The 18,803-nt window shown below is 35.4% G+C and overlaps 1 protein-coding gene across 5 annotated transcripts in view; it reads left to right on the forward strand.

Annotated features, from left to right (window-relative positions):
* The window catches only part of FAM227B (family with sequence similarity 227 member B), a 287,158-nt gene that overhangs the window by 99,031 nt on the left and 169,324 nt on the right, over positions 1-18,803 (forward strand). For all 5 annotated transcript variants that reach the window (XM_032297816.1, XM_032297818.1, XM_032297820.1 and 2 more), the window contains 2 exons: positions 4,910-5,036; positions 15,989-16,126. In XM_032297816.1, the coding sequence (XP_032153707.1) occupies positions 4,910-5,036; positions 15,989-16,126 (265 nt within the window). The remainder of the gene's footprint in view (positions 1-4,909; positions 5,037-15,988; positions 16,127-18,803) is intronic.

Raw genomic sequence — 18,803 nt, forward strand, 5'->3', positions numbered from 1 at the left:
AAGCAATCACATAAAGAAGTCTGCATAATAACCAGCTAAAAACATGATGACTAGATTAAATCTGCATATATCAATAATAACCTTGAATGTAAATGCCTCAATTAAAAGGAACAAAGTGGCAAGTTGAATAAAGAAGACCCAACTGCTTGGTGTCTTCAAGAGAACAATCTCCCAATGCAGTGATACCCATAGGCTCAAAGAAAAGGGATGGAGAAAAATCTACCTAGCAAACAGAAAAAAGCAGAAGTTGCTATTCTAATTTAAGACAAAACAAGCAGAGGCAGAGCAAAATGGCAAAATGGAAACCTCACTGATTGTTCCCCCACAAGGACACCAAGTTAACAACTATCTACACAGACAAAACACCTTCTTAAAAACCAGAAATCAGGCGAGTACTCATAGTGCCTGGTTTTAGCTTCATGTTACTGAAAGAGGCACTGAAGAGACAGGAAACACCATCTGGAATCACCAACACTATCTCTCCCTCCCCAATCTGCAGCAGTGGCAGTGTAGTGCAGAGAGCATTTCTGGGTGCCGGGGAAGGGAGAACACAACATTGTGAGGCAGTTAACTCAGTGTTGTCCTGTTAGAGCAGAAAGGAAAACCAAACCAAACTCAGCTGATACCAGCCCACAGAGGGTGCATTTAAAACAGCCCTGGACAGAGGAGAATTGTGGATCCCAGTGGTCAGAACTTGAGAACCTGCAAACCTTGCCACAGAGGGCTACAAATTCTGTGTCTCCAAGTAAATCTGAAAGGCACTGTGGGCCATAAGGACTGCAACTCTTAAGCAAGGCCTGTTACTGAACTATGTCCAGAGATGGTGAACTGAAGTGTGCTTGTACATATTGAGACCCTATTAGGGGCAGCCAAGGGAGTACTGACATCACCTCTCTCATAACCCTAGGCTGCACAGCTCACAGCTCCAAAAGAGGCCCCTTCTGCTAGAGGAAAGGAGAGGGAAGAGTGGGGAGGACTTTGACTTGCATTTTGGATACCATCTCAGTCCAAGCAGGATAGGGCACTAGACAGAGGTGAGGCCCTCATTCCAGGGCATAGCTTTCAAATGACATCTCTAGACACACCCTGGGCAAAAAGGGAACATACTGCTTTGAAAGAACAGCCCCAATCCTGGCAGCATTATTACCTGCTAACTGAAGAGCCCTTGGGCCCTGAATAACTAGCAGCAATACCCAGGTACTACATTGAGGGCTCTGGGTGAGACACTGAGGCTTGCTCACTTCAAGTATCAGCATGGCCACAGGTGGGAAGAGCACCAGGTGGGCTCTTGGGGTCCCTGATTTCAGGACTTAACTCTTGGGCAGCATTTCTGGACCTGCCCTGGCCAGAGAGGAGCCCACTTCCCTGAAGGCTGTGTCCCAGGCCAGGCGGCATTCAACAAAAGCTGATTTAAGAGCCTGTGACCCTTAAGGGAACATTGACTGATAGTCTGGCAGTATTCCTTATGGTATAGTGTGGCAGTGGCTACAGGATGAGGTGACTCTACCTTTTGAAAGGGGAGGGAAGAGTGGGAAGGTCTGCATCTTTTGGTTTGAGTGCCAGCTCCAAGGGTTATTTTCTATAGTCCCTGGCTCTCAGACAGCACACCTGGACCCACCTACCAGGGACCCAGAGAACCTCATCACCCCAAAGGGAAGGACACAGGCCTGGCTGACTTTGCCACATACTGATTGTAGAGCCCCAGGACCTTGAGCAAACATATACAGTAGTCAGGGAGTGATTACTGCATGGCTTCAGTGAGACCCAGCACAGTTCTGGCTTCAGGTCTGACCCAGTGTAGTCATAACGGTGAGAGCCAAAGGAGTGCTTGTGTCACTCCACCTACATCTTTAGGTGTCAGAACAGAAAGAGAGATTCTGTATGGGAGAAAGTAAGGGAGGAAATATGCAACAAAATACTAGCTAACCAAATCCAACAGCATATCAAAAATATAATACACCATGATCAAGTATGTTTCACAACAGGGATGCAGGATGGTTTAACATACCCAAGTCAATAAATGTGATACATCACAAAAACAAAATTAAAAACCATATGATTATCTTAATAGATGCAGAAAAAGCATTTGACAAAATCCAGCATCACTTTATGATTAAAACCCTCAGCACAATTGGCATAGAAGGGACATACCTCAGGGTAATAAAGCCATCTATGACAAACACACAGCCAACATTATACTGAATGGGGAGAAGTTGAAAGCATTCTCCCAGAGAACTGGAACAAGACAAGGATGCCCACTTTCACCACTTCTGTTTAACATACTGAAAATTCTAGCCAGATCAGTTAAACAAGAGAATAAAATAAAGGGCATCTAAATGAGTAAAGAGGAAGTCAAACTGTCACTGTTTGCTGATGATATGATTGTATACCTAGAAAACCCTAAAGACGCATCCAGAAAGCTCCTACCTCTGACAAATTAATTCACTAAAGTTTGAGGATACGAAATCAATGTACACAAATAAGTAGCACTGCTATATACCAACAGCCAAGCTAAGAATCAAATGAAGAACTCAGTCCCTTTTAGGACAGCTGCAAATATATATATATTTATAAATATATATATATATATACACACATACAAATATATATATATATATAAATAAGGACTATACCTAACCAATATATACCTATACCTTTCACCTCTTGTAGAGGTGAAAGACCTCTACAAGAAAAATTGCAGAACACTGCTGAAACAAATCATAGATAAGACAAATAAAAACATCCCATGCTCACAGATGGGTAGAATCAATATTGTGAAAATGATCATACTGCCAAAAGCAGCCTACAAATTCAATACAATTCCCATAAAAATAACATCATCTTTTTTCACAGAACTAGAAAAAACAATCCTAAAATTCATATGGAACCAAAAAGCCCACATAGCCCAAGAAGACTAAGCAAAAAGAACAAATTTGAAGGCATCACATTACCCAACTTCAAACTATACTACAGGCTATGTTACCAAAACACCATGTTACTGGTATAAAAATAGGCATGTAGACTAATGGAACAGAATAGAGAACTTAAATAAAGCCAGATACTTACAGCCAACTGATCTTTGACAAAGCTAACGAAAACATAAGGTGGGGAAAGGACACCCTATTTAACAAATGGTTCTGGGATAATGGCAAGCCACATGCAGTAGAATAAAGCTGGATACTCGTCTCTTAACTTAGACAAATGTCAACGCAACATAACTCAAAGACCTAAATCATAAAAATTCTAGAAGATAACATTGGATAAACTCTTCTAGACATTGGCTTAGGCAAAGAGTTCATGAACAAGAAACCAAAAGCAAATTACAAAAATAAATAGGTGGGACTTAGTTAAACTAAAAAGCTTCTGCACAACAAAAGAAATAATTAACAGAGTAAACAGACAGCATCCTGAGTGGGTGCAAATGTTTGCAAACTATGCATCCAACAAAGAACTAATATCAAGAAACTACAAGAAACTCAAACAAATGAGCAAGAATAAAAACAAATAATTCCATTAAAAATATACAAAGGATATGAATAGACAGTTCTCAAAAGACATACAAATGGCCAACAAACATATGAAAAAAATGCTCTACATCACTAATTATCAGGGAAATACAAATCAAAACCACAATTTGATACCATTTACTCCTTCAAAAAATGCCATAATTAAAAAATCCAAAAATAATATATGTTGGCATGGATGTAGTAAAAAGGGAACACTTTTACACTGCTGGTGGTAATGTAAACTAATACAACAACTATAGAAAACAGCATGGAGATTCTTTAAAGTAGTAAAAGTAGAACTACTGTTTTATCCACCAATCCCACTACTGGATATCTACCCAGAGGAAAAGAAGTTATTATATGAAAAAGTCACTTGCACACACATGTGTATAGCAGCACAATTTGCAACTGCAGAAATATGGAACCAGCCTAAATGCCCATCAACCAAGAAGTGGATAAAGAAAATGTGATATATATATATGTATATACACACACACAGATACACATACATACACATACACACACACACACACACACACACACACACACCATGAAATACTACTCAGCCATTAAAGGGAATGAAATAATGGCATTCACAGCAACCTGGATGAAGTTGGAGACAATTATTCTAAGTGGAGTAACTCAAGAATGGAAAACCAAACCTCATATGGTCTCACTTATATATGGGAGCCAAGATATGAGGATGCAGAGCCATACATCTAATGGACTTTGGGGACTCAGAGGGAAGCATGGGAGGAGGATGGACAAAAGCCTACAAATTGGGTACAGTGTACATTGCTCAGGTGATGAGTGCACCAAAATCTCAGAAATCACCACTGAAGAACTTTTTCATGCAAACACTACCTGTTCCTCAAAAACTACTGAAATCAAAATAAATTTTTAAAACAATGCAACCCAATAATTTAATCTTCTTCTCCTTCTGCTTGACTGTGACCGAGACTTACTTTCTCAATAAATTGTACTAGTGTTTATAAAAAGAAATAATCTGTTCACAAAACCTCCTTAACATGCAGTTTACCAATATAAGAAACCTGCACATGTGCCCGTCAATATAAAAAAAAATGTTTAATAAATGTATAACTAGTTTTAAAAACTAAAAAATTAAAATCATGAGGAAACCAAAGAAATTTAATTTCCAGATTGTTGGAGGGAGTGGAGAGGGTGGTATTTCTCTTCATTGACACATATTCCAGTTCAAATTTAGCTTTCAGGCATAGTGATATACATTAATTTATATAATTATGAATTTAGAATTTAAAAATGGCAGATTTTTATTTGGTTAATAAATTGTAAGGCAAAGTTTAAAAATAGTTTCTTTGACAGCTGACATATATTAAAATTTAAAAATATAAAATTAATCTAATATGATTTTATTTTGGTAGATATATCCTGATTGTTTGGCACAAGCCATATATGCAACATTCCATGAAGCATTTCCAGAATCTAGTTACCGCTTTAATGATGATTTTAAAGAAGATCTAGGGAATAACATTTTTCTTTGGTGTTCAGGTATGAATATATAATTTAAATATTGATCATTGTTTTGGTTTCTAAAAGTTTGGAGTGGCAGTATTTTATTTATTTCATCCAAAAAAAAAAGGCAGTTCTTTTTCTTATAAAGCATGCCATAGCAGTACCCATGGGTTAAAATAAAAGTTATTTATTTCCTTCTGAAAATTTCATTATACCAATACTTAAATCATTACTTATTAAATTTAGAAGCCAAATATTTTATAAGCAATAGATTTATTATGGAAAACTGAATTGTCACAGAAATAAAATCATACCATGTATGTAGTATATTTGCACCATACATGTTTGAGCTGCTTTTAGAATACTAATTACATTTTCATAGCAAATAGTATTATTTAGGATAAAATCTAGAAATAATTTAATTTCTCTGAGAACATTAATCAAGGAAAACCTGTTTTTGAATCACGGGGTGTGTAGGTGAAAATGGAGATTGGAAAGCTAAAGGAAAGTAAATCTCTATCCTAGAACATTTATCAAGAGATTTAAGTACTAGGGTTTAAAACTAAAGTATAAAAATATAGTTTCATGTTCCTGGAATGACCTCCCAACATTTTTTATAAGGTTGTTATTATTAACCACCAGAAACTATTATCTGTTTTCACACAGATCTTGTAAATATTTCAATATAAATGTTATCTAATCTTTAAAACTGCGTAATGTCAGTTTTTACTAACCAAATCACTTTTATAAGAAAATATTTTATACTTTATGGAGGGAGCCTTTGAGGGGTAAAGACTTGAAAACAACCCTGAGAAACCCCCCATGAATACACACAGGTAAGAATCTCCTGCTAATCATTTAAAATATCAAATTAATTCAAATATAAAAAACAGAAAGGAAATGTCCACAGCATTAATACAAAGATACTATAAGAAAAAAACATGATGAAGGGCAGAAGAATTTTTTACAGACCTATTATTAAGTGAATTTTGTCTTCCCCCAAATTTATATGTTGAAGTAAATTCCTAATCTCTACAATACCTCACAATGTGACTGTATTGGAGGTGTGGTCTTTAAAGAAGTAATTAAGGTTAAATTGCATTACATGGGTGGGCTCTAATCCAATATGATTGGTGTCCTTATAGGAAGTGGGAGAGATAAATGATATGAGCAACATGGTGGATTAGGTTATCTTTTATCTCGCTCACACACACAAAATAATTAGACATCTACCCATGAACAAAAATAGTCCTAGAAGGATTCAAGAGTCAAATTTAAAACCTACAGCAACACAATACAGCAAAAACCAATAACTGCACAGAAAAGATTGCTGGGGAGATTGGCATATGTGAGACATCTGGATACAGCTAGGCACAAAGAAGGGTGGGGAATAGCAGAATCAGTAATGAAGCCTTTGGTCTCCAGTGGCCTGCTCTGCAAAGGATCCTAGCAGCCTTTTCCACTAAGGACTTCAACAGTCCTCGAGGCAGCCACATACTCCCTATAGCTTTCACATCATATGTCCCCTTAGTGTTCATCCTTTTTTTCTTCAGGACATAGAGAACACTACTGTACTGGCTCTTGCCACTGAGATAGTTAACCAACAGCCATTGCTGTTTTTACCTCCTGGGGAGAGAGACACTGCTGTGCTTCGACCTCAATAAGAAGCCACTGTTGTGCTACCCAGGGCTAGGGCCACCGCTCGCACCCAAAACCATGCATGCCACAGACTCTAGAGACACAAACACTGTTTGCATACCCACATTCTAGGTCTCAGCTTTGTTACAGGAGCATGCGTGCCCATGTTTCATACCAAAGTCATTTCCACTGCAAGCTAGCCTTCACCAGGGACCATGGAACCACTTTTACTCCACATGTGTCTGTACTTTAAACTCCAGCTCTACAGCCATTCCATAAACATCTCCTATGGACACTAGCTGCATTTGCATTCTGGACTCTAAAGCAACAGTAAATTTTCACATGCCCATGCTCTGGACCCCAGATCCTAGGGCAAACGCCTGCACTCATGACACTGGACCCATTACAACACTGCCTCAGATTCCTGAGGTCTGCATGAATTTACACTCCAGACCTCATTTTCTTGCTTTTCCAGAAGTTCCCATGCCTCACACACCATTCCAAATGCTGCTGCAGGGAACCTGCATGACAGGCACCAATGTCCCTATTGCCCCAGACCCTAGAGCCACTGACCCTTCATGTGTACTCATACTCCAAATCCTGACACTATGGCCACTTTGTGGGCACCAGACATAAGACAGTGATGCTACCACTGCCACCACGAGAGGCCCACAAACTGAACCTGGCATTTTTTGGGATATCTGCAGGCATGAATTCCACTATAGGAGAAAAAGAGATAGTAGGATCCCAGCAGCCTTTGTAACTGAATACCCTAACAACCCTCACAGCCATTGCAGACACCACTAGCCTTGACGACTGAGGACACTGCAATTTTCACTGATGCTAACTTCATCTGACAGAGCTGCATGGGAAATGTAAGCTGTTGCATGCTCACCAAGCCAGAAACACTACACCTCACCTAGCCAATGCCTTTATATCCACCCATAGTTGAAATTATTTTCTCACCAAAACCAGCATGTCATTAGAGAAATGCAAATCAAAACCACATTGAGATACCATCTCACGCCAATTAGAATGGTGATCATTAAGAAATCTAGAGACAACAGACCCTGGAGAGGATGTGGAGAAATAGGAACACTTTTACACTGTTGGTGAGAGTGTAAATTAGCTCAACCATTGTGGAAGACGGTGTGGCGATTCCTCAAGGATCTAGAAATAGAAATTCCATTTGACCCAGCAATCCCATTACTGGGTATATGCCCAAAGGATTAGAAATCATTCTGTTATAAAGGCGCATGCATACATATGTTCATTTCAGCACTGTTTACCATAGTGAAGACTTGGAACCAGCCCAAATGCCCATCAATGATAGACTGGATAAAGGAAATGTGGCACATATACACCATGGAATACTATGCAGCCATAAAAAAGGATGAGTTCATGTCCTTCATAGGGACATGGATGAATCTGGAAACCATCATTCTCAGCAAACTGACACAAGAACAGGAAACCAAACACCGCATGTTCTCACTTACAAGTGGGTGTTGAACAAGGAGAATACATGGACACAGGGAGGGGAGCATCACACACTAGGGTCTATTGAGGGTGGAGGGCTAGGGAAGCAACAGCAGGGGGTGGGGAGATTGGAGAGGGATAACATTAGGAGAATACCTAATATAGGTGATGGGGAATGGAGGCAGCAAACTACTATAGCATGTGTATACCTGCAAGATCAGCCCATATACCCCAGAACTTAAAGTAAAATAAAACAAAAATTTAAAAACCTTGATAAATTGGAGTTTATAAAAATAGGAACTACTCTTCAAAAGACACTGATAAGAGAATGACAATTCAAGCCACAGACAGAGAAATATTTGTGAATTTCTTATCTGATAAAGGGTTTGTATCTGGTATGCATAAAGACTTTTCAAAACTCAGTGTTAATAAATAATCCAATAAGAAATACGCAAAAGATATGAACACATCATCAAAAATGACTTACAGAAGGCAAATAAGCTTACAAAAACATGTTCAACATCATTGGACACTTGGGAAATGCAAATTATGACAACACTGACATAAACCATGTATTTGTTTCATGGCTACCACTGAAAAATACCTGCCAAATGCCAGCCAGAATGTGTACTAGGACTCTCGTACATTGGGTGAATGGTACAGCCACTTTGGAAATCACTTGGTAGTTTCTTACAGAGTTACACATATGGAGCTGGGAGTAGAGGACGGGTTGATTACAAAGGGGCAAAACTTCCTGGTGGGTGTGGGGGGAGTTTTTAGAATGGTGGAATTGTTCTATATCTTGATTATTGTGGTGGTTACACAATGGTATGCCTTGGTCAAAACTCACAGAACTGTACAATAAAAAGGGATATTTAAAAAATGCAGAAAATAATATATATAGCATAAAATATGTATCAATCAACTCTTAATATTATTAGTAAGGCCCCCAGTCAACAGTAGACTATTAGTCTTTAGTTTTGGGGGGCATAAAAAGCTATGTGCAGATTTGCAACTCCATGGGGTGTTGGTACCCCTGACTCCCACATTGTTCAGGGTCATCTGTATATTCAAAGTTCTTAAAGAAAAATATGTCTAAGAATACTTTGTCTGGAAAAGCTGTATTTCAAAAATTAAAGGAAAATAAAAGATTTATCAGACATGCAAAACCTGACATAATTAATCACTCCTAGATTGCCTTAAAAAATGCTTAAGAGTTTTTCAAGATGAAAGGATGCTAGTTAGTAACATGAAAACATGTGAAAGTATAAAACTCACTGAAAAAATATGCATATAATCAAATTCAGAATATTCTAAATTATAAGAAAGAGTGTGAATCACTTATAACCCTAATGCACAAAAAGACAAAAATATTAAAGATAATTATAGCTACAATAATATGTGTATACACAATGTTAAAAGATATAAATTGTAACATCAAAAACATGAAAGGGAGGGGATATAAAAGTGTAGAACTTTTTTTTTTTTTTTTGAGATGGAGTCTTGCTCTGTCACCAGGCTAGAGCTCAGTGGCATGATCTTGGCTCACTTCAATCTTTGCCTCCTAGGTTCAAGTGATTCTTGTGCCTCAGCTTCCCAAGTAGCTGGGATTACAGATGTGCTACCATACCCAGCTAATTTTTCTATTTTTGGTAGAGATGAGGTTTCACCATTTTGGCCAGGATGGCCTCAATCTCCTAACCTCGTGATCCATCCACCTCGGCCTCCGAAAGTGCTGGGATTAGAGGCATGAGCCACCACGCCTGGCCAAAAGTGTAGAATTTTTAATGCAAAGTTAAGCTGTTATGATACCAAAGTAGACTGCTATAATTATAATAGGATTTATATAAGTAAAAACCTACAGTAGACACACAAAAGAAACAGAAAGGAATCAAATTACACAGCCAGAGAAAATAATAAAATCACAAAGGAAGATAGCCAGAAAGTAATAAATGAGCAAAGGATCTACAAAACAACCAGAAAACAAAAAACAAAATAGCAGGAGTAAGTCCTTACATATCAATTACATTGAATGTAAATGAATTATAATCTCCAATCAAACAATAGAGAAGGACTGAATGGATTAAAAACAAAACCCGACTATATGCTGCCTATAAGGGACTTATTTCAGCTTTGAGGATGCACATAGACGGACAGTTATGAGAGAGAATCCATGCAAATGGTAATAAACGAGAGTGAGAAAAGCTCTACTTCTATCAGATAAAATGGAAAAACAAAAACTTAAGAGACAAAGAGGTTATTCATATAATAACCGATCAGTTCATAAAGAGGATATAACAATTGTAAGTATATATGCACTCAGTGTTGGAGCACCTAAATATATAAAGCAAATATTAACTGAACTGAAGGAAGAAACAGACTACAATACAATAATGATAGGAGTCTATAAGACCCTGTTTTCAAAAACTGATAGATCATCTAGAGAGAAAACTAATAGGGAAATAGAGGAATTGATAACACTCTAGACAAAATGACCTAACAGACATGTACAGAACATTCCATCCAAAGCAGCAGAATGCACATTTTTCTCACATACACACAAAACATTCTCCAGGATAGATTATATGTTGGGCCACAAAACAAGTCTTAACCATTTTAAGAAGATTGAAACCATATCAGGCATATTTGTTGACCACAATGATATGAAATCAGAAATCAGTAATAGGAAGAGAACCGGAAAATTTATAAATGTATGGAAACTGAACAATATGCTCTTGAATATCCATTGGGTCAAGGAAGAAATCAGAAGGAAAATCAAAATATCTTGAGGCAGAAATGAAAATGGAAATATCTCAAAACTTATGGGATACAACAAAAGCAGTTGAAGGATGTGCTGTTGATGGAGCAGTGGTGGGTCACACACAAATGTGCACCACAAACTATTTTAAACATAAAAAAGTTTAAGGATTTTTTCACATGAGACTTTCTTAAGGAAATACAAGTGGTCACATGCTAGCCAATTAAAATATGAAAAAGATTGTATGATTTGTACCTCAGAAGATTCATAAAGATAAAAGTAAATATTTTGGTGAATGAGCATAAATTGTTTTTTCTTCTTATTTGACTTTGGAGTTAGAGCTGTGTGACTTTATGATCTTAGAAAAATCACATCATTTTTTGATCTGTTTACTTTGTAAAATTGTTCTGATTAAATGATAAAATAGTTTTTTGAGAGTTCTAATATTTTTAATATTGTCAAATATTAATTACTCTTGAAAAATTTCTGTAAGTGCTGTTTTTTTTAATAAGGTATGGGATACTTGATGCTTTTTGCATTATTCTGGAACAATTTCCATTCCTCTTTTCTTAAATCTATTTTGTCTAATTTTCCACCAAAGAAGGAATCATTTTATTTGCAACTTTTACTTGATAAAAATATTCATGCATTAATTTTGCTTTTATTGTCATTATTTTATCTCAGTCTTTTTAAATGACTGCTTTTTTTAACTTATAGAGCTGAAAGTTTTGTACATGATTTTCATATTTATTGCCTAGTAATAAAAGCTTTAAGGCTGTGAGTGTACCCCTGAGTTAAACCTTTATTTATAACTCATAATGTTTAACTATAATATTTTCACCACAGGCTTTCTTCTTTATATGATTCTAATTAATCTCTGAAAATGTGTCAAATAGCAAATTTTCAAATTTGCAGCTGACATTTCATAATTTAATTGAGAGGAATATCAATGTGCTCTCAAGCCTTTCAAAAACCCCAGCCAACTTCCTTAAGTATCTCTGTTTACAATCTAGTATATATAGATATTCCCTTAAATATATATATATTATCTATATTATATATAGATATTCCCTTAAATATCTATATAACAACCCACCAAGGATTTCTTCATAAGTCATTTAATAGACAAAGTAACTACCTGTTTATCTAGTAACAAACTTATTAACGGATATGTTTTTCGGCACTATTCAACAACAATGTACAATAATGGCCACAAACTGTATTTGCCTTCTTAAGGCAGTGAATAAGTACTAAAGTGTAAATGAACAATGAAATATATCATAAACATGTTGAATATATTATGTAAATTGTGCCAGGGTTGCACATTCTCTCAGGCATTTGGCAGAGAGAAACACTGGGACTCTTGTAGGATCAGCCCACGGTCTGAAGACAGGGAAAATGATGGGAGTAATGCAGAATGCTTTTAAAAAACAAAAACATGAGACATGATCCTTTCTGGAGAATAGCTGATGTACAAGTGCAGCATTACCTGTATCTTCTCATCCAGGCTCCCAAGAACTCTATACATTTTCACAATGAATGAATGATTTTTGTGTTTTTCTATTCGGAAATGAAATTTTGACTTTAAATATTTGTAAGTTGTTGTAGAGAATATTAAAATCTTGAAGGATTCTGATAGCAAGAAATATCTTATTTCCCTACACTTTAAACATTTTATTACTGATTTTTAAATTTTTCTATGAAGATTTGTTTTTAACATTATTTTATTGAAATCTAATATACATCTAGTACATTGCACAAATCTGTAGGGTGCACCTTGATACATAGTATAGAATATATATAAACATACAGAATACATAATATATATACACAGACATATATACATGAAATCAACATACACATCAAGGTATAGAACCATTTTTATAGATCTATTTAAGCATCCATCTCAAATGGGAAGAAACTAATCCTTCAGCCTTTTTGTTTTTGAATCTCAATTCTCTGTTATATTCAAAAAGAGAAAACAGAGAAAAAGCAAAGTAAGAAACAATCAAAGAATTACTTCAAAAAGTTTCCATGCTTGAAAAACTTGAATTTCTAGTTTGAAAGAGATTATCTAGTGCTTAGGACAATGGATAAAAATTGATGTTTGCCACAGTAAATTGTTTTGAGTCCTCAGAACACAGAAAAAAAAAAAAAAAAAAAAGAAAAGAAAATGCTAAAAACTTCCAGAGAATGGAAAGATTAAGAAACAGAATTCTATCCTCCCTCTTATCAGCAACTCTGAAAGATGGAAGAGAATGGAACAATGTCTTACAAATTCTAAGGGAGAATTATTTACAGCCTAGGACCCCTAGACCCAACCAATTTGTCGAGTAAGCGTAAGGATGAACCAAAGACATTGCTAACTTATATATATATTTTCTTATCATGTTACTGGAGAAAAAAAATCACCAAAATAAGGAGTAAATTAAGGAAGAGGTTAAGATGACAGTCAAGAAATAGAGGCTTTGTCACGTAAGGCATGTAAATTGAATCCCCAAAATAATAGCGAAGGGAGCTCCCTAGATAATAACTGCAAAAGCCTAGTGAAAAAATTTGTTCAGATTTGAGCACATTGGCAGGCTTTGGGAGAGATGTTTCCAAGAATATTAAACTCAGAGAATCCCTAATGCATCTGAATGTATTCAGAAGTAATTTAAACAGTGACGGGTGGAGTAGTTTTTAGCTAAGTTAATTGTAAGTATGTAGAACACAAAAAAATGAAAACATCCAAAGATTACTAACTTCAGAGAAACAAATTTCCTTAAGAAAATAAGTAAAGCAGATTCATTTTTTTAAATATCAATTCTCCACATTATTCTTTATATTCAACAAAAGAAAACTGGTTCAGTTGTCAACAAGATTTTACATAGTTATAATATAAATGTTGATATTCACAAAATGAAAAATATAAAAGTTGGTATTATGTAAAGAATAGAAAGTTAGTTTGTATGTGGTTGATAATGGGATAGGATGGTGAAAGATCGTTAAATCTTTATCTTCGCTAGTTGGAAGTCAATAGATAATGCCTAAAATTAACACAGCAAAGTGTAAAAATATAGCCCTTCTTTTGTATGCTGTCATTATGGGTCCCAAATAAAGATAGTTGTTTCTGGGAAGCAAGATATGGTCCTGGGGATGTGTGAGGAACTATGAGAGTTTGGAAATTAAACAAACAGTTTGACATATATTTGACTCTTTATATGTCTGTATACATTTTATAAAATGAAAATTAGAATATATGTAAGTTGCCAATTAATTACAAAGACATTTTAGATATTTAGCTCTTTTATTTTATATACCATTGTTTCTAAACCCTGTAGGATAACAATTTCCTAGGAAATACTCGAATAGATCCTACTAGGATTTAATTTTTAAAAATTGGCAATGCGAACAGGTAAATAACACTTCATTCAGGTGTTGTGCCTCTATATAAAGGTCATTCTTTAAAACAATTCATGTTTTGTGACCAGTTTGAATTAAAACTTGTAAATAATGTTGGAATGTAGTCAGAGATCAAGCAGTGGTTAATTGGAAAAAAAAAAAAAGTAACAGTGAAATTAACTTATATTAAGTGCTTAGTATGGACCGGGCACAATGCTAAATAATTTCATATCTGCCTTGATGGCAGACAAGGACTAGATTGAAATGAAGTTTTTGCCCCTTGTGTCAAGCACAGTTTGGTACATAGTAATCCCTCTCTCTCTTTATATATCAGGACCAAGTATGGTTCATCTAACACTGGACAGTATTAACATTTTATTTTAATAAATGTATTTTCTTTTCTATATTCTGATACTTTGACACCTGGGACCTTGATGACTCTAGAAGGACTACACTTCCTAGGGTTAGTCAACTCCTAAAGACAACTTGCCCATGAGCATGTTTTTTAAATGCTTTTTAATTTTTTTTTTTTTTTTTTTTTTTGAGACAGAGTTTCACTCTTGTTACCCAGGCTGGAGTGCAATGGCGCGATCTCGGCTCACCGCAACCTCCGCCTCCTAGGTTCAGGCAATTCTCCTGCCTCAGCCTCCTGAGTAGCTGGGATTACAGGCACGCACCACCATGCCCAGCTAATTTTTTGTGTTTTTAGTAGAGACGGGGTTTCACCGTGTTGACCAGGATGGTCTCGATCTCTTGACCTCGTGATCCACCGCCTTGGCCTCCCAAAGTGCTGGGATTACAGGCGTGAGCCACCGCGCCCGGCCAATGCTTTTTAATTTTTAAACAAACCAATTGAGAGGCCCCAACACAACCATTTCCTTTATTGGGCTCTCACACTCTGGTTCACTATCCACCTACCCTAATCATCCCAGGACTGGATGATAAGGGATAGCTCTATGCACTAAAGCCTGCTGAAATTATTTAAACTAGTCAATCATAGGCCTTCTTGCCTTGCCTATTCCTTCTTAAGGAAAACACAGTAAAGACTCATGCCAACAGTTCTCCCTTCTTTCTCTGCCTCTTTACTGGTCCCAAGGCTTGCCCATGTGGGCCCCCGTGGCATGACATCCCCCTACTCTTGGGAACTGTGAGTAATAAAACATCTTTACAAAGGCAATCTACTGATCTATCGGCCTTACTATACTTCAACTTTTCTATTAATGTACAATATTTTAAAACATAGGCAATCTATCTAGAAGCACTCAAGTGAATCAAACTGAAGTCTTCTGTTGAATAAGTGATAACTGTAACTAAAAACATTTAGAAAATTATAATTTGATGGCCCAGTCTAGTGAATAATCCTCACTGAGCAATCACCACTGAGCAAATATTGGCTACATTTATGAGCATGTTAGTTTATAATCATAATTATGGTTAACATATAATATTAACGATAATATTAGTTCATTTTTGTGTAGTACTTTCCCATTTACCAACACTTTAACATATATTTCAAAATAATTTATATTATTCACATTTTTATTGCTGAGGTTACAGATGTTTAGAGTGGTTAAATGACTTAACTAATCCTATGCAGCTTAAAAGAAACAAAAAAGGAACTTTTTTGTTGTAAGGATGAAATGTATAATTATCATAAAAAGTACTTTGACAAATTAAAAGATATTTTCAAAATCCAAATTTCTTTGGCTAAATATGCATTTTATATTCACAGGTTTAAAACCTCAAAAAGGCTTTTGGACCCACTGGAAACTGAAAGAACTCTCCACAACCACCATTCATGGTAGCAAAAAAGCACCTGCTAAATCAGTAAAGGAGAGAATTGCAGGCAGTCAAGAACGTATATCAAGCAGTAAGTAAAGTTTTTGTGTACTGCATAATGGAATAGGTAGCAAAATCAAGTATATTATGATATTTATTAGTCAGAATTTTCTAATGATTTATTTTTTGGTGAGGTTCTTAAAATAACATTTGACTTATAGATCAATGTTATAGTGATACACACTTAATTCCTTTTTCCATTTGTCTGTTATAAAATAATGATATTTTTTACTTTTATCCTTTTTGTCTTTATTTTATACTACAGATATTCTCACTTTTACTTCTTTTTTTTTGTTTGTTTTTTGTTTTTTGTTTTTTGAGACGGAGTTTCGCTCTTGTTACCCAGGCTGGAGTGCAACAGCGCGATCTCGGCTCACCGCAACCTCCGTCTCCTGGGTTCAGGCAATTCTCCTGCCTCAGCCTCCTGAGTAGCTGGGATTACAGGCACGCACCACCATGCCCAGCTAATTTTTTGTATTTTTAGTAGAGACGGGGTTTCACCATGTTGACCAGGATGGTCTCAATCTCTTGACCTCGTGATCCACCCGCCTCGGCCTCCCAAAGTGCTGGGATTACAGGCTTGAGCCACCGTGCCCGGCTCTCACTTTTACTTCTATTGCTAACTGGTTAATCAAGTGTTTTCTCAATAGATAAGTTTAAATTTTTTATTTTGTTCATTTAAATTATGTTTTCTTTAGAGTTTCAGTTTTGTGTTGTGTTTGTCAAGACTTAACTAAGATTATAAAAATACCTACCTGTATTTTTTAAGTATTTTTTAAATTTCCAGATTAATTTAACTCTTTATTTCATTATAAGCAGCATAGTTGTATTCCAATGCGATGGGGTTTTTTTTCCCCAAATGACTCATTTATTAAATAGTCCACTTATAGCCTTCTTGAAATACCAGTTCATTTACATTTCAATATTCTTTTCTGTTCCTTTGGGCTATATTCCAAGTTCCAGCACCAGGACCAAAGTCCTCAGTTACTCTATATTAATAAGCTTTGTAAGGCAAGTGTATTTCTCTACTGGTTATGCTATTTTTTTTTTAGTACCAAACATAGATCTAATGCTCAGGCCTCATGTCTGATTAGTTAAATCAGCATCTAGGCTCAGTACTTTATATAAAGTTCTTCAGTGCGTCTAATGATTTCATGTGCATGTACAAACCACTAACGCAGAGGGAAATACCTTTCTAACCTATATCTTGATATAGGCCAAGGAAGAGGAGGAATTAACCTACCCAACCTACTCTTTGGGAAGTTTTTCTTTAATCTAGAATTATTTAATTAGTTAATTATTCTTCAGATCTGTGCACTTTGAATTTAGAGAATCACAGCTTGAACTTTGGTTTTCTGTATTCTTACCCCAGTATATATCATCCAATATGATTTTTATCTTTTATTAGTTACATGAAATTTTCTTGTTTGCTGTCACCTCAGTGGTTTACCAAAACTTCATACATATTTGTTATGGGTGTGAGGGGGCTCATTTCTAGGGATTTCTAATAGAAAGAAAAACAGTCTACTATCTTGAGCCAATTTTATCTGTTTTTAATTCTCACCCTCACATATGAATAACTAAATTAAGAATTTTTTAGGAAATTTCCATTTTCTTTTCAATTTTAAGTAACAGAAAAGTGATAAGAATAGCATAAAGAACTCCCATATATCCTTTACCCACCAATTATTTCTGTATTCCTCGTTCTTCAAATCATTCTCTTTCTTCTTTTTTCACATAAGCATTTAAAGATTAAATTTCCCTAAGCACTGCTTTAGGTGTGTTGTATTTAGATATGTCGTATTTTGCCACTTAATTTAAATTTTCTAATACTTACTATAATTTCTACTTTGACTCATCAGTAGGTCAGTTATTTAGAAAAGTATTGTTTAATTTCCAAAGGTTTGGGACTATTCCAGATACCCTAAAATTACTTTTTCCTAATTTAAAAACTACTGTGGTCTGAGGACATACTTTGTATGAACTTTTGCAATGTATTCAGCCTGTCTTATGGTCCAGAACGTGGTCTGTCTTGGTGAACATTCCATGTACACTTGAGAATAATGTATATCTGCAGTTTAAAAAAAAAACTCAATTAGATCAATGTGGTTGATAGTATTATTCAGATCTTCTGTATCAGGAGTCAGCAAACCATAGCCTGTGGACTAAATCTGGTGTGTAGCATGATTTTATACATTCTATGAACTTAGATTGGTTTTTACATTTTTAAAAGTTGTTAAAAACAAAAGCATAAAACAAAATAAAGAATATGCCACAGAGACTACATTTGGCCTGAAAATCCTACAATACTGACTAGTCTTTTATAGAAAAATTTTGCCTTTTATAGAAAAATTTTGCTCACCCTAGTTCTGTGTCTTTATTGATATTTTATTTAGTAGTTCTATTAATTAATGAGAGGAGCTATTAAAACATCTATAATTTTAGAATTATCTATTACTTTTAATGTTATTGATTTTTGCTTTATGCATTTTTAAATTATTGAGCAAATACACTTTTATTATTAAGTTTTTCCTTTAATCATTATAAAATGTTCCTTTATAACTATGATAATTCTTTTTTGAGTTCTGTTTTGTCTGATCTTAATATAGACACTTCAGATTTCTTATGCTTATGGTTTACATGGCATCTTTGCTCATCATTTTACGTATAACTAATTCATGTTTTTATAAAGTATACTTTCTATAAAC

The sequence above is a fragment of the Sapajus apella genome, unplaced genomic scaffold, assembly GCF_009761245.1.
Source record: "Sapajus apella isolate SASKATOON/1434 unplaced genomic scaffold, GSC_monkey_1.0 scaffold37, whole genome shotgun sequence".
Taxonomy (NCBI): domain Eukaryota; kingdom Metazoa; phylum Chordata; class Mammalia; order Primates; family Cebidae; genus Sapajus; species Sapajus apella.